This window comes from Mytilus galloprovincialis, chromosome 10 (genome assembly GCF_965363235.1).
Source record: "Mytilus galloprovincialis chromosome 10, xbMytGall1.hap1.1, whole genome shotgun sequence".
Classification (NCBI taxonomy): Eukaryota; Metazoa; Mollusca; class Bivalvia; order Mytilida; family Mytilidae; genus Mytilus; species Mytilus galloprovincialis.
The window spans coordinates 4,189,039-4,203,237 of NC_134847.1; the positions used below are offsets into that span (position 1 = coordinate 4,189,039).

General features: G+C 34.1%; 1 protein-coding gene across 2 annotated transcripts in view; it reads left to right on the top strand.

Moving 5' to 3' along the window:
• The first annotated feature begins 241 nt into the window (after window positions 1-241).
• The window catches only part of LOC143049681 (uncharacterized), a 37,570-nt gene continuing 23,612 nt past the window's right edge, over window positions 242-14,199 (top strand). Inside the window, exons 1-9 of one of the 2 annotated variants that reach the window (XM_076223338.1) lie at window positions 242-387; window positions 2,658-2,880; window positions 3,204-5,134; window positions 7,609-7,699; window positions 9,570-9,674; window positions 10,361-10,407; window positions 11,081-11,124; window positions 12,638-12,977; window positions 13,691-13,887. In XM_076223338.1, the coding sequence (XP_076079453.1) occupies window positions 369-387; window positions 2,658-2,880; window positions 3,204-5,134; window positions 7,609-7,699; window positions 9,570-9,674; window positions 10,361-10,407; window positions 11,081-11,124; window positions 12,638-12,977; window positions 13,691-13,887 (2,997 nt within the window). In that variant the 5' untranslated portion in view covers window positions 242-368. Of the gene's footprint in view, window positions 388-2,657; window positions 2,881-3,203; window positions 5,147-7,608; window positions 7,700-9,569; window positions 9,675-10,360; window positions 10,408-11,080; window positions 11,125-12,637; window positions 12,978-13,690; window positions 13,888-14,199 lie in introns of both variants that reach the window. The other variant, XM_076223337.1, reaches the window with a different exon arrangement.

The following is a 14,199-nucleotide window of genomic DNA, read 5'->3' on the forward strand; positions in this document are numbered from 1 at the left end:
ACCACTACATCGATATAAAGGGAGACAATTTTTTAAACAATTAAAAAATTCCCGCCAGTAAAATACAAGACAACTATTTGTGTTATCTCCCTTCTTAGTAAAAACACTCCTGACCCTTACACAATCATACATGTGTTTATTCATAATGAAATATTGCAACTCTACGATAACCATACAATATGTCCATGTGTTGAAAAAACTAACACTTTTTATAGTCCGCAGATAAATGACATTTTATATTTCAATATCCAGCAGCTCACGGAAATGACGTCACGAAAAATGGTGTTGAATGTTGTGTGAGACTTGTAAACTCTCTTGCGTTAGATTTTGAATTATTTTGACAATTATAGCGCATAATATGTAAAATTATGTCGTCCTTTCTCACTGGTAAGTTCATTCCAACAAGAAGCAACACTGATCTTTCTTTCCACATACAGATTTGGCCGATTTTTGGGCTTTGTTGTTTTAGGCCTTGCTTGATATCGTGATGTTTGGGTTTGAACATTTAAACGAACATTCATTTCAGATTATTCGTATCTATACGTAATAAAAAAATGAAACAAAAAGAAGATATTCTTTAAACAATCCTTGAAATATCGTAAAGATGGTTTACTTAAATTAAACACAACACCATGAACACTGTCAAACCAATCTTGGACCACAGGGGTGGTGGGTCAGACAAGGTTCAACTGTCAATGGCTGTCGCTATCCTGTGTTATGTAAGATAGCAACCGCCATTGACAGTAAAACCTCGTCTGACCCACTAAACAAGCCCCTGGGCTTGGACTTGGACATGCCTGTCAATAGTCAACTTCAAAGTTCGATGCATCTCCGTCAATAACTTTGGTTTTAGTGAATATCATTTGTGCGTTTGGAGGCATTGTCACTTCCGTTTCAAAGTTAAGCAAGTTGTTGGAACAATATGATGCTATATTGCATAAATTATTTTGCAAATTAGATATCTACAATTTACGGAACAAACATTATTTCTAGTTTATTCTGCCCAATAATGATCATTAAGATGCTTGATGAATGTACATAGTGCAGGGATATTGGAGATTCCCGCTATGTGGTAAATGATGTCGTAAAGGCGTGTAAAATAAATTTAATTGACAATTTTTTTCTGGTAAAGGACATAACTCGAAAGTGGTCTACATGTATATGGAATTAGATCTGTCTCTTTGTATGCCCACAATCAGATACACCTGTTACCTGTTTGTCCAAACTACATATTAGCTTTTCTGTATTATTCAGTACTCCATCAATGTGCTAGGCATGGATGTTACCATGCCCCAATGGCCCATTAGGCCAATCGCCCAATCATGGATGTGTGCCTTTTGGCGGGTGAGTTCAAAAAGCTTGCATTGATTGTGTGTCTGATATTATACAAATAACTACATGTATACATAAAAAAGACCAATGGTTATAGTTTGTTGTTTATTATCTCAACGAGATTGATTTTATAGCTTGGGTGAGAAAAGCAATCCAGTTGAGATGACCAATGATAATCTGTTTATCACTATTTTACCTATAGCCTTTAATTTTATTGCCAACTGCATGTGGACATATTAGTTTCTTGTGATCATTTTTCAAATCACTCGCCTGAGAAAGGAAATTATCAGTCAGTATGATGAAAGGAAAGTTTCGTAAAATAAGATAATATGTTCATGATGTTTATCCTTTCATTTTTACTGGTCTCACCCTACTGTAGAAAGTTTTATGTTTGACAAGTGTTCTTACTTCTTAGAATTCCAACTACTGTATCACTAGCCTGTCAACTCTGAGCCTAACCCCGACCTTCAGTAGGAAAACTGTCAAACCTAGTCAATTAAAGTTGTGAGTTGGAATCCTGAACATGGCAGGTGTGCTTGACTCCAATCTTATTTGACCAAGTTTGTCAGTTTTCATACTGAAGGTTGTAGTTCTCTTCGAGCACTTCTATACTCCTACAATAAAATAGCCAAACATGTTAAATTGACTAGAATCAATCTTTGCTTAGTAAATTTATGAATGTATAATTTAAAAGTTATTTTGATAACAATATAAATAACATATAGCTGAGAGGGTGATAGAGCAGATTGTTACCCCGAGAAAACATTGTCAACCGCAGTGAAGCTAAGGTTGACAATGCATTCGTTGGGTACCAATCTGCTCTATTACCCTCTCAGTTATGTGTTATTTATTTTATTATACTTAATATCCTATCATAATTGTCTTTAACAGATTTATTTTATTTTAAAAGTTTTTTCTATGACGTCACATACATAACAACGCTACGGGTATTAGCAAAAGTTAAGCAAGATGTTTTTATTACAGTCAAATTATAAAATCTGAGCAAAAACGTAGAACTTATTAAGCATTAATATTGTATTTAATTACTGCATGTAAATTCAATTCATTGTCCTTTAAATTATTTATTTTTGATTGGTCTGGACGAGAGGGTAACATAATGTTACTAACATTCAAAAAAATTGTCACCCTCTTAGCATTGTGATAGAGTAAATTAACACCCTCGTATTAGCCAATCATAATGTGGCATTTTAACGTGAAGTATAATAATTAATATTGTTATTCTACAAATGCTGTAATCCATTTCTCTACAGTAAACATGAAACATCAGTTAATATTTCTGTTATAAGCTTTGTTTACTTTTTCAGCTTTGCAGGACCAAGAGAATAAAGTAGATCATGGCTGGTCCCAGGCCAATTTTTTTTCTCAAGAATCTCAGAACACAACAACAAGTGGATCAGGGAACCAGATGTTCACCAGCATTACACCAGATTCTCAGCCAATTGCAAGTCTGGATGGCTGGTCAGACAATAGTGTTGTAGTTGAGGAAGTAGCCCAGGATCAGTTTGTTCCTGGCCAATATTCAACAGGGTAACATTTTTTATAAAAATTAATACTTCTGTAATCAACATGATGAATGGTTGAAATTAGAAATGATTTATCTTGACCAATTAAATTTTTTTTTAAATTTATATCTTTCGTCATTAGTCTTTTAGCATGCTCATCTCAAGCATGTCAAGGGGGTCAAACTAAAAACCTTCAAATTGATGTCTTTTTCTCTGAAACCTTTTATGAAATTTAATGAACAAAAACTTAAAGCAAAACTGAGGACCACTAAACAAGATGTTCTTGTATAATGGAATTGAAAATGAAATATGCAACCTTTTAATCAGCCTTTTTTTTTAAATTTTCAGTGAATATATAGATGGATGTAATTCCCAAGACATCTTTCAGTCATATACAGATGTAAGTGATGCTAGTCAAGTTTCAGTCGTTGATTATAACAATCTACTAGACAACGGAAATGTCCAGAATGTTACAAACATGAACGGCAATAATGTCCTAAACATTGCTGAAAGCGATATCATTCAAAACATCACCAGTGCCGAAACCAATAACATTCAAAACATCCTGGGGACTGTTTCTTTTGTAACAAATGATGGAATGGTTGTAAATCCAGGCACTGATTTAACCTCTGATTTGACCTCTGAAGGTCCAGTTAAAACTTTCAATGTGACAGTGTCCGCTGACGGTACTTTGGTGCATCTACCAACAGACGACAACAATGTTCCAGCTTCAGATGAATATGTTTATCTAAATGCAAATAATGATCAACCTGTCAATTCTGTTTCCAGTCCTGTTACCTTGGCAACAGCTGCAGGAAGTAATGCCACAACAATACTTGCACCTAACACTACCACTGCCTTGACGACAAATCATGTGACTGGGGGATCTGTTATTACACAGAATGCTATGTCACAAAGTCCAATCAAAACATCTGATGTTATCTTGATACCTAAAATGCAGGGAGGAACAACAAGTGTTGCTACCCTAACAACCGAAACCATACAAGCTATTCTTCAACAAAAGACTCCACTTTTTTCTGGGGCTCAGAGATTCAAATATGTTACTACTTCTCAAGGAAATAACGCCCAAGCTGTTAATCAGATTCAGCTTATGGCGCCGAGCAATCAGTCAATTACACTGAATAGTGCAAAAAATCAAATAAATAATGTTCAGCACTCAGGTGCTCCTAGATTGACTTCTTTACTGACAGGAAGTGCTAGCGTTCAGTCACCCAAGATACAGACAAATATGCTGCAGAAGACGGCAGCTGGTTCAGTTTTAAAAGTAGTAGCACCCCAAAAAACTGTGCTAGTCTCAAGGGGCCAAACTCCTGGAAGCGTAACGATGGTTCCTCGGATGCAGACCCCCCAAACAGCAATGGTAGTGCCTAACCAACAGTCGTCACCTGCGTTGATACCTTATATTGTACAATCTCGTTCAGGGCAGACAACTGTGTGCAATAGTACTACCAGTAGTCAAGCTCTAAGAGTTATTCAACCTTCACAGCATATTATAGGCAACAAGATTTTCATTGCCCCAAATAATAGTGTAGGAAATGTTACGAACACTGTACAATCCAAGCCAGCTCAGAATCCATATGTGACGACATTATCTACAAATAACGGTGAGATAATCAATCAAAATGTGATGAATATAGGTGGCAATTCTAAGGTATTGTCTGCATCTACTGCCCAAGACATTCTAGCAGCTATTAGCTCAGCACAAGGAAAGATAACTCAGACAACTGGATCGTCTAGTCCACAAAATGTGACTTATACAATAATTACCTCCCCTTCTACAAAGAATAATCAAGGGACTGTGACGAACCAGAGGGGGCGTGGCAGTGCAACATATGTTAATAGTAGAGGGCGTGGGAGGGGTCAAACAAAAGCAGCTAGTAGTAGAAATCTTGGACAGCAATATGTTATTGTTCAAAAAGACAGTCAAGGTAGGAATGTGTCCTACGTTGTTTCAAATACTTGTACGTCATCAACACCAAAAGTGCAAATGCAGCAGAATGCCTCAAATCAGTCATCTGATATTATAGACCTAATTACATCTCCGACTAAGTTAGACACTACAGTGGAAAGTGAATCGACTTTATCCGAGGGGCAGGTGAATGGGAGTTCACCATGTGTAACCCCGGTTATAAATAAGAAGTTTGTTCGCTGTAAGGATGGGGGAGATTTGATTAAAGGGACAACATACATGGTGTCTGGGCCAAACGGACTGCAGAAGAGAATGGTATTTAATGGAGAAAATTTTGTGGAACCGTCAGGTGAGCTGTCGTGTAAGTACTAAAGACATTTTTCGTGTCAACCGGATATTTTAATGCAAACTCATTAAACTAAAAATAAATCTGGTTGTGTAACCTGCCTCCTTTTCTTCCCCTGAATTTCACTCCTGCTTTACCCTTTCACATTTTATGGACATTTTTATGCCCCACCTAAGATAGGAGAGGAGCATTATGTTTTCTGGTCTGAGGGGATGTTCGTTTTTTCGTCTTTCCGTCAGTCTGTCTGTCCATTGGTCCCCCTTCAGGTTAAAGTTTTTTGGTCAAGGTAGTTTTTGATGAAGTTGAATTCCAATCAACATGAAACTTAGTATACATGTTCCCTATGATATGCTCTTTTTAATTTCAATGCTAAATTAGAGTTTTGACCCGAATTTCACGGTCTACTGGCAGGGTTGGCAAAAACCCGGGTTTTATGAGTATTGCCCAGTCCAGCGGGAAATACTGGGAAAACCCGTGTTTTACTGGGTAATACTGGGCAATACTGGGTAATATGAAATACTGGTCTGAATTTTGAAGAAGATTCAGTGATTTAAAACAAATGCAATACATTACAAATCAGTATCATAAAATTGAGAATGGAAATGGGGAATGTGCCAAAGAGACAACAACCCAACCAAATAAAAAAAACAACAGCAGAAGGTCACCAGCAGGTCTTCAATGTAGCGAGAAATTCCCGCACCCGGAGGCGTCCTTCAACTGGCCCCTAAACAAATATATACTAGTTCAGTGATAATGAACGCCATACTAATTTCCAAATTGTACACAAGAAACTAAAATTGAAATAATACAAGACTAACAAAGGCCAGAGGCTCCTGACTTGGGACAGGCGCAAAAATGCGGCGGGGTTTAACATGTTTGTGAGATCTCAACCCTCCCCCTATACCTCTAGCCAATGTAGAAAAGTAAACGCATAACAATACGCACATTTAAATTCAGTTTAAGAGAAGTTCGAGTCTGATGTCAGAAGATGTAACCAAAGAAACTTGTTTAAGAGACTTATAATACAAGTGTATACATTTGAAAATGTATTATTTAAGCAACTCTGAGACAAGTGTATAAGAAGACACTTTAGGCAAACATAAATAGCAAAAAGCCTTTCTCAATATTTATCCTAAAAATTTATTAAATCACCCTTCTGTCTAGATTGGTCAGACTGTTAGCATTCATGTAAAGCCAAAGAATTCATTTACTTCAAATATATATAGCTAATATTAAGTATTAACAATTGCATGTAAGAAAAAATTCTTTTAAATAATATCATCAGTCATCACTAATCATGCTAATTAGTAAGTAATTATTCAGATTAGAATACAGATATATTTATATAACAATAATCAGCCTTTTCATTTCTATAAGTGTTAATGACATGACCCTGTAGGGTGTTTATTAACTTTATTTAGCAATATGATTGTATTTCTATTTGAATTAGCCACACTGCAATAAAATGTATTCTTTTGCAAAGTAAGCATTATTGAAACAATGCTAGCAAATTAATGAGGTATCCTAAAATGTTCAAATCTTGTATTCTGCCTACATAGAATAAGGGAAGTAGAGAATGAAATTGAATTTTCAAACTTGTAACAATGACTCTTAATGGTAATATGCATAAAATGTATATATTTAGCTATAACACTATGAAACTAACACAAGTCTTTACTTTTTTGTGTTGAAATAAGCTTAAAAACTCATATTGCCCAGTATTGCCCAGTAATACCCATTTCAGGGAGTATTGCCCAGCCCGGGAAAACCTGGGTTTTCCCACCTGGGTTTTCCCGGGCGGGTAATACTTTGCCAACCCTGTCCACTGGACATAGAAATGATAGTGCAAGTTTCAGGTTAAAGTTTTTGGTCAAGGTATTTTTTGATGAAGTTGAAGTCCAATCAACTTGAAACTAAGTAAACATGTTCCCTATGGTATGATCTTTCTGATTTTAATGCCAAATTAGAGATTTTATCCCATTTTCATGGTCCACGGAACATACATGTAGAAAACGATAGTGTGGATGGGGAATTTGTGTAATTGGGACACTTTCTTGTTAGTCATGTTAGTAGAGAACATTTGAAAAATAATAAAAAAACATGCATTTATGATAATGAACTTTTTTAAAGTCAAGACCATTTTCCTAAATGAATATATACATAATAAAGTCTACAAGGTCTATGTTAAATACTTTAAAACAGTAAAATCAATTTACAAATAACCTACAATTAACATTTATTGTCATGTTGACCCAAACACATATTATGATCTTCATGATCTTAAGCATAGTTAACAGTCCAGAACTTTTCCTTTTAAAGTCTTCTGTACAGTTATATTAAAAAGGATGTGGTATTCTTGTAATTGAGTCAACTCTCCACTAAAACAAAACTCAATCTTCAAAAATAGAATTATTTAACCAGCCTGCCTACACTATTATTGAAATTTCCCTTTGTCTTACATTTAATTTGTCTTACAGCACCAGAGCAAGCACCGGATGGATCCATGATAGGTGGGGGTCGTAAGGAAAAACTATTGAAAGGCAATGCCACTGGATTGAACATGGTTAGGTAAGGACAAACTATTGAAAAGTAATGCCACATGATTGAATATGGTTAGGTAAGCAAATGGTAAGAATAAACATAAAAGGGTTGCTATGGATAGACAGCAACCTTTGACAATAAAACTGGCAATCCGAGTCAATAAAGGTCAGTCAAACATGGTTTTCCACAGCCTGATTTTTAGAGGTCAAATCATAGGTCAAATCAGTGCCAGGATTTAAAACCATTCCATCGCCTGATAAATTTGCAACTTCATTGTTGACAAGCGAACTAGATTAAAGTTTATTAGAGAAATAAAAAGTAATGGAATCATATGCAAAATAATCACAAAAGATAATTTTCACGATTAGAGGTGGAAATTATATTGGTAGATGTATTATAATTATCAGACTGCCAATTGCTGTCGGTCCAGTCTTCAATTCCTGTCTGTATGTCTGTTGGTTTCATTGTCTCATTTCTGTGACTTAATATTGTATTTTTGGGTGCACACAAATGGATATGAAGTATAATCAAGGAGCTATCCCCAGTAATCCCTTGAAACCTTAAGTGATGACGAAGGAAAAGCATGAATTGCAATTTTTACCATGAATATCATCATAAAAAAACAGTAATTTAAAAAACAACACTTTAAGCAGACCTGCCAACTATCCTGATTTTCGCGGTATCATCCCGATTTTTATCCCTGAACCCAAATCCCGATATCAGGATCGTTAAACTAGTCAAAATCCTGATTTTCAAAAAATATACCCGAAAAAATTATTGTTTACTGATTTTGAAGTTTTTCTGATCAATTTTTAAAAATCAATAATTTTACCTGGGGACATATTATGACAAGTTAACGACCCTACCCTAATCAACAGTCACAACAGGTGTCATAATTAGTGGTTGTATGTAATCAGATTACCTAATGGGTCGTAACAGTCCTCAAAATTAATTTGTATACACAAATTTGGTCAAACAGCCTTTCGATTTTAATCAATTTACCATACATGCACAATTTGCAACATTTGCCGTAGTTCCACAACAAAATCATAATTAATTGAAAGATGAGAACTGTAATGAACTCTCAAGAAAACATCGTTTATCTTGAAATCCGTTTAATTTTTGAAACCATTTTTGAAACCAGATGTCGTGTGTGTGTTGATTTAAAATTGACGCCAATTTGTATTCACTTCTACTGTGTTACTGTATAAGCCATCGCTGGTAAGAGCACCTCTGAATACAAAGAAAGATAACTCAAATTGTATCCATTTTCTCATTGATACTGATAAGACCATAAGTAAGACTAAATCAAAATCTGTCTTCATCCTTCTAACTTTAGGACATGTAGTTTTAGGTCTTTTGAGTCAAGGTTCATAGATAAGAAGGTCTTTGGACGGGGAAAAGGGGGGGTCTCTACTTTGAATCCTTTATTTTTAATGCTATTTTTCTCTATTCTTCAGTTATTTTGTCAATTTTATAATTTAATAGTACAAGAATCATGCAAATAAAAGAAATCAAGCTCATCATTAGTATACCAAAAGAAAAAAGAAGAGAACTTAGACAATTTTAGGAGTAAAAAACAATGCACACAGAAAAGTCGCTAAAATTGTAACCCTTAAAAATCTGGTCGAGGGCTAAATCCCCCATGGAGATTTTCAAAAGTTGGCAGGTCTGCTTTAAGCTTAGTTTATTGATTTTTTTCAGACATACAAAACTCTTTTCAGTCAGACAAAACCTACAGCACTACATGTCTTACCACTGTGAGCACATGTTGATTAAATTTTGGTAATTAATGATTTAATTTGTAAAAAAATTTAAGGAAGAACTTAATATATTACTTGCCACTGACTAAAATTCGTGTAATTTGTTATTTCACAGTTTTTATTTTGCATTTCAGAGAAAATTATACGACCGATTCTGATTCCAATTCACAAACATTACCAAATGGTGTAGGTAGACAGTGGAAATTTACTGATCCTCCATCGGCTACAAATTTAGCAAGGTAGGGTGTATTAAACATCATTGAAATATGTATCACCATCTCCAGACTTTTCCACATTAAAAGATGCCCTATATGTGCTCCAGTCAGGAGCCTGTATTTCAGTGGTTGTTTGTTGCTGAATCATTTGAATTGTTTTTCATTTTGTTATTTCTGGACCTTTTTATTGCTTGCTATGTGGTATGGGTTTTGCTCCTTGTTGAAGGTCTTACAGTGACCAATAGTTACTTACATCTAGGTCATTTCAGTGTTCCTCCTCTAGAGTGAGATATAATTCTAGACATCAACTAGCTCTTGTTTGAGCAGAGGTCTTTGCTAGATGTAGATAATCCAAAACAAATAGTTGCTTGGTAATTATCAAAAGGGATCATTATAGGAAAAAAGAGTGTTCTCACAACACTAAGTCACTGAAAATACAAAGCAATCTCTCTACAAAATGAACTTGAATGTTAGTCAATTTTAAACTTATTTTAATAATTTCAATAAATCATGTGAGCAATATATACATGTATACCGTAAATTCAGAAAGTTTTTTTTTTTTTTTTTTTTTTTTTTTTTATATTTTTGCGAAAATAATGGAAGGGTCTCTAAAATACAACTTGCATTTCTGTATTATGATAGTGTTGATTGTACTTTCCTAAATGCACACATTTTATAGTAGCTAATTTTATTATCATTTTTACTTTCAGACCACCTCTACATCCAAACAAAGGAACAGATACAGAGTCCTCTCATGGTAACTTACACAAAAATGTATATATACAGTGTAACTTGCATAATCCAACACACTGGGCTGCCAGAAAAAAATGTCAAATAAAGCAGGGTGTTAGAGTACTCTGGTCTTTTCTGCAAGAATGAGCATATTATGGAACCATGAAAATGTGTTGGTTAAAGTATGATGTTGGAATACTACGGTGTCGGATTAGGCAGGTTACACTGGAACCAGGTTACACAGTAACCAGATTTTTACACCAAAAAACAAAATTTATATTTTTTGATGTTGTCCACCTACCCCAAAAAGCAGCTACATGTAAAATGAAACTGAATTCTATGTTAATTAGCCAAGTATGAATTCTAGCCCTGTCAGTAAACAAGTTTGAAAGCAGATATGAAGGAGAAATACAATTGCAATTTTCCATCAGATTTTTCAAAAATTCTAACTTAATTGAACATTTCTATTATAAGTGATTGAGGTCTTAAAAAAAGGGCCTCTTATACCCCACTATACATCAAATTCTGGAACAGCCCTTACTAGGGATTAATATTTGATCAGAGTAAACATTTAAAAGGCTACAGGACATCGATGTAGAATTATGAAATATCCCCAAATCAGTACTTATGGAAAGGTCTTTGACCTCAAAATCATACTTTGCTGAAATCCTGTTTAATATTTTTTTGTTTTATTTCAGATAATTCTAGTCAGTCAAAAGATTCTAGCAATGGAAAAAAAGAAGTAAGTCAATATTGTGTATACCTTTCATATGATCTAATTTAAGGTGGTACCCAACACTTTCACTAAATTTAATTTGGCCCGTTTAATTTTCATAAAATTTTATCAAAGTATTTACTTTTACCCTTTAACAAAAATATAAAAATTTCAAAAAGTTTTAACCAACCGTTTTGTCAGAAAAATTACACTGGTTATATAGCAGTTTGACAAACACCTATTTTGATCATTGAGAAGCTTAATATTCCTTTTACAACACAATGTAATTAAAACATTTAGCTGACTTTACAGAGTTATCTCCCTGTAGTGTTAGGTACCACCTTAAAGGTTACATCTGGAATTAAATCATTCACCTGTTGGTTCTTATTCATCACTTTACTAACACTGTGGGGGAGGGGGGGTCTTGTGATAGCTTGTTTTGTTTCTAATGCTGTGGGTTATGTGTTTGATATATGTCTAGGTAAACAATGGTAAAACCAAAGACATTAAAATTGATAGTTGCTGCTTTGTCCCTAAGCACAAAGCATTTCAGTGCAAGAGCAAATAGGGTCTGAGTTATCAAAATGTGTCCGTTAATTATGAAATGTCTTCCACTGATTGTTACCTTGTGGACTAGCATGTTAAAAATCTGGTTTAAGATGGTACCCAACACCTTCACTAAAATTAATTTGTCTCGTTTAATTTTCATACAATTCTTACAAAGTATTTACTTTGACTTTTTGACAGAAATATAAAAAATTCAAAAGATTTGAACAAACCAATTTATCAGAAAAATTACACTGGTAATATAGTAGTTTGACAAACACTAATGTTGATCCTTGGGAAGCTTAATATTCCCTTAACAACACAACGTAATTAAAACATTTATCTGATTTTATAGAGTTATCTCCCTGTAGTGTTAGGTACCACCTTAACATGTCTTTCTACACTAGTTATTTTTAGGGCCCTTTATAGCTTGTTGTTCAGTGTGAGCCAAGGCTCTGTGTTAAAGACTGTACTTTGACCTATAATGTTTTACTTTTACAAATTTTGACTTGGATGGACAGTTGTCTAATTGGCACTCATACCACATTTTCTTATGTTTACTTTCTGTATGTTCTTGTACAAAATATTCTACAGACTGTAACCTTGTAAACTATTACAATTAACATTTAACTTAGTGTGTCTATCTAGGACAAAGCAGGGCTCATATTCACAAAATATAAACTTATTTAAGTCCTTATATGCATGTAATGTTTGCAACTGGATGTTATCTTTAAACAACAATCCATGTTTACAAAAGTGAGTACACTTACAGTCTTCATGCTTAACCACAAGTCACACAGACATAGCTTGTAAAATTGCTTTCAGGCTTGTAAAACTTATCTACAAGCAAACAGAATCCAACTAAAATTTTCCCAAAATGAGCAAAGAGCTTGTGTACAGAGACTATGCATTGCCATGCAATACTCTCAGAATGCTTGAAAAATATAGAATATAGATTTACTGAAGGGTTTATATCTTCTTCTCTATTTTACAGGATGACAAATTTAGCAAGGAATATGTGGCTATCTGTAAATATTGTGGTGTTTTAAGTAGTAATTTAACTAAATGTGAACGATGTTCTCGGATGTTCCCTGAAGACATCAAATTACTACCTGTGACTGACACCTCCAAACAGTTAGTAGTAGATAAAAAACAATTTTATTCCAAAAAAATTAGTGAACAAGCTTCTGTGTATGGTGGATATACGATAAAACATGGAAATTATGCAGTAAAACAAACACAGGACCAAATCAAAGCTGGCCGTACAGTGAGGAATTCTGGGAAACAGTATAAACTGGTTCATTCAAGGAGGATTAATCCAATTCCAGACCCAGGTAAAAGCAGACACTGCAAACAAGGATTACTATTTCAAATATTTTTGTGCTTTTGATTTAAATCATGATGTTCCAGCAGACGACTTAAATAAGCTTCACCTTTCATTTTGTCTAGGAATTAACGTCTGTTAGTACTTGATTTGTTTCAATTGACTGGGCCAAGTTTAACAATTAGCACATCATAGAAAGGTGTTTCGGGATAAATTTATCAATGAAGTGTCCAGTTATGGTAATTGATCAGGTTAAAATATGTAATCATTACACTGTTTGGTTACATTGATAGTGAATAGAAATCAGTAATGATAATTATAACGGCAATCATTCTTATAACACACATTTTTGAATAGACTGTCCTTATGCAAAATGAAACGTAAGCTCCGCCTGATCAGTTGAATAAACATTGGTAATAATACTGGCAGATTTTACTTTTACTAGGAATGTGTACAGTGAAAATTTAGATAAATATTTTATAGGGTATTTTTAAATTAAGATATTTTCAAGAAAAGAACTTGGAAAATAGAGAAGGGGAGTTTTCCTCTCCTTTGTGCATACAGGGTAGGAGATTTTAGTAAAGAAATGTTCAAATTTTTCATGAAGTTGTTGTAGTTTAAACTTTTAATGACCATTATGATAGTAACTTGTTTATATCATGAAAATATTTCAAAAAAAATTATCTATAAAAAAATAACATTTTTTCTTTACCGTGTTTACAGTTACTATTACGTTATCTTCTGATGAAGATGAACCAGAAACCAGTACTAAACCAGAACAAATCACCCAGAATTCCAAGCAGGAAGTTAAAAACAATGAGCCTGATGAACTAAGTGATTTAGTAAATGTTATTCCATTAAAACGTCCAGCATCTCCAACATTTGGGAAAGCCAATCGAATTGCTAGGATGGAAAATGAGGTAATTAATACATCATTTGTTATGATACATTCATTTCGAATAAAATCAAAATATTGCAAATACATGTAGCTGGGACTATCATATAATATGACCATTTTTGGAGTAGAAATTGCATGAATTCCTATTGTCTCTGGGTTGATATTTATATTTACCAAGTCTCATATCTACGTATGAGAGCATAATTAATATAATGCATTGAGGTGTTAATACTTTACCATGTTTACCAACAAGTTATTAGAGAAAATTAGTAGATTTTATAACTGATATTGAAGGATAAGTTCCAGTTGTCATGGGGTATCATTGAAAAATTGC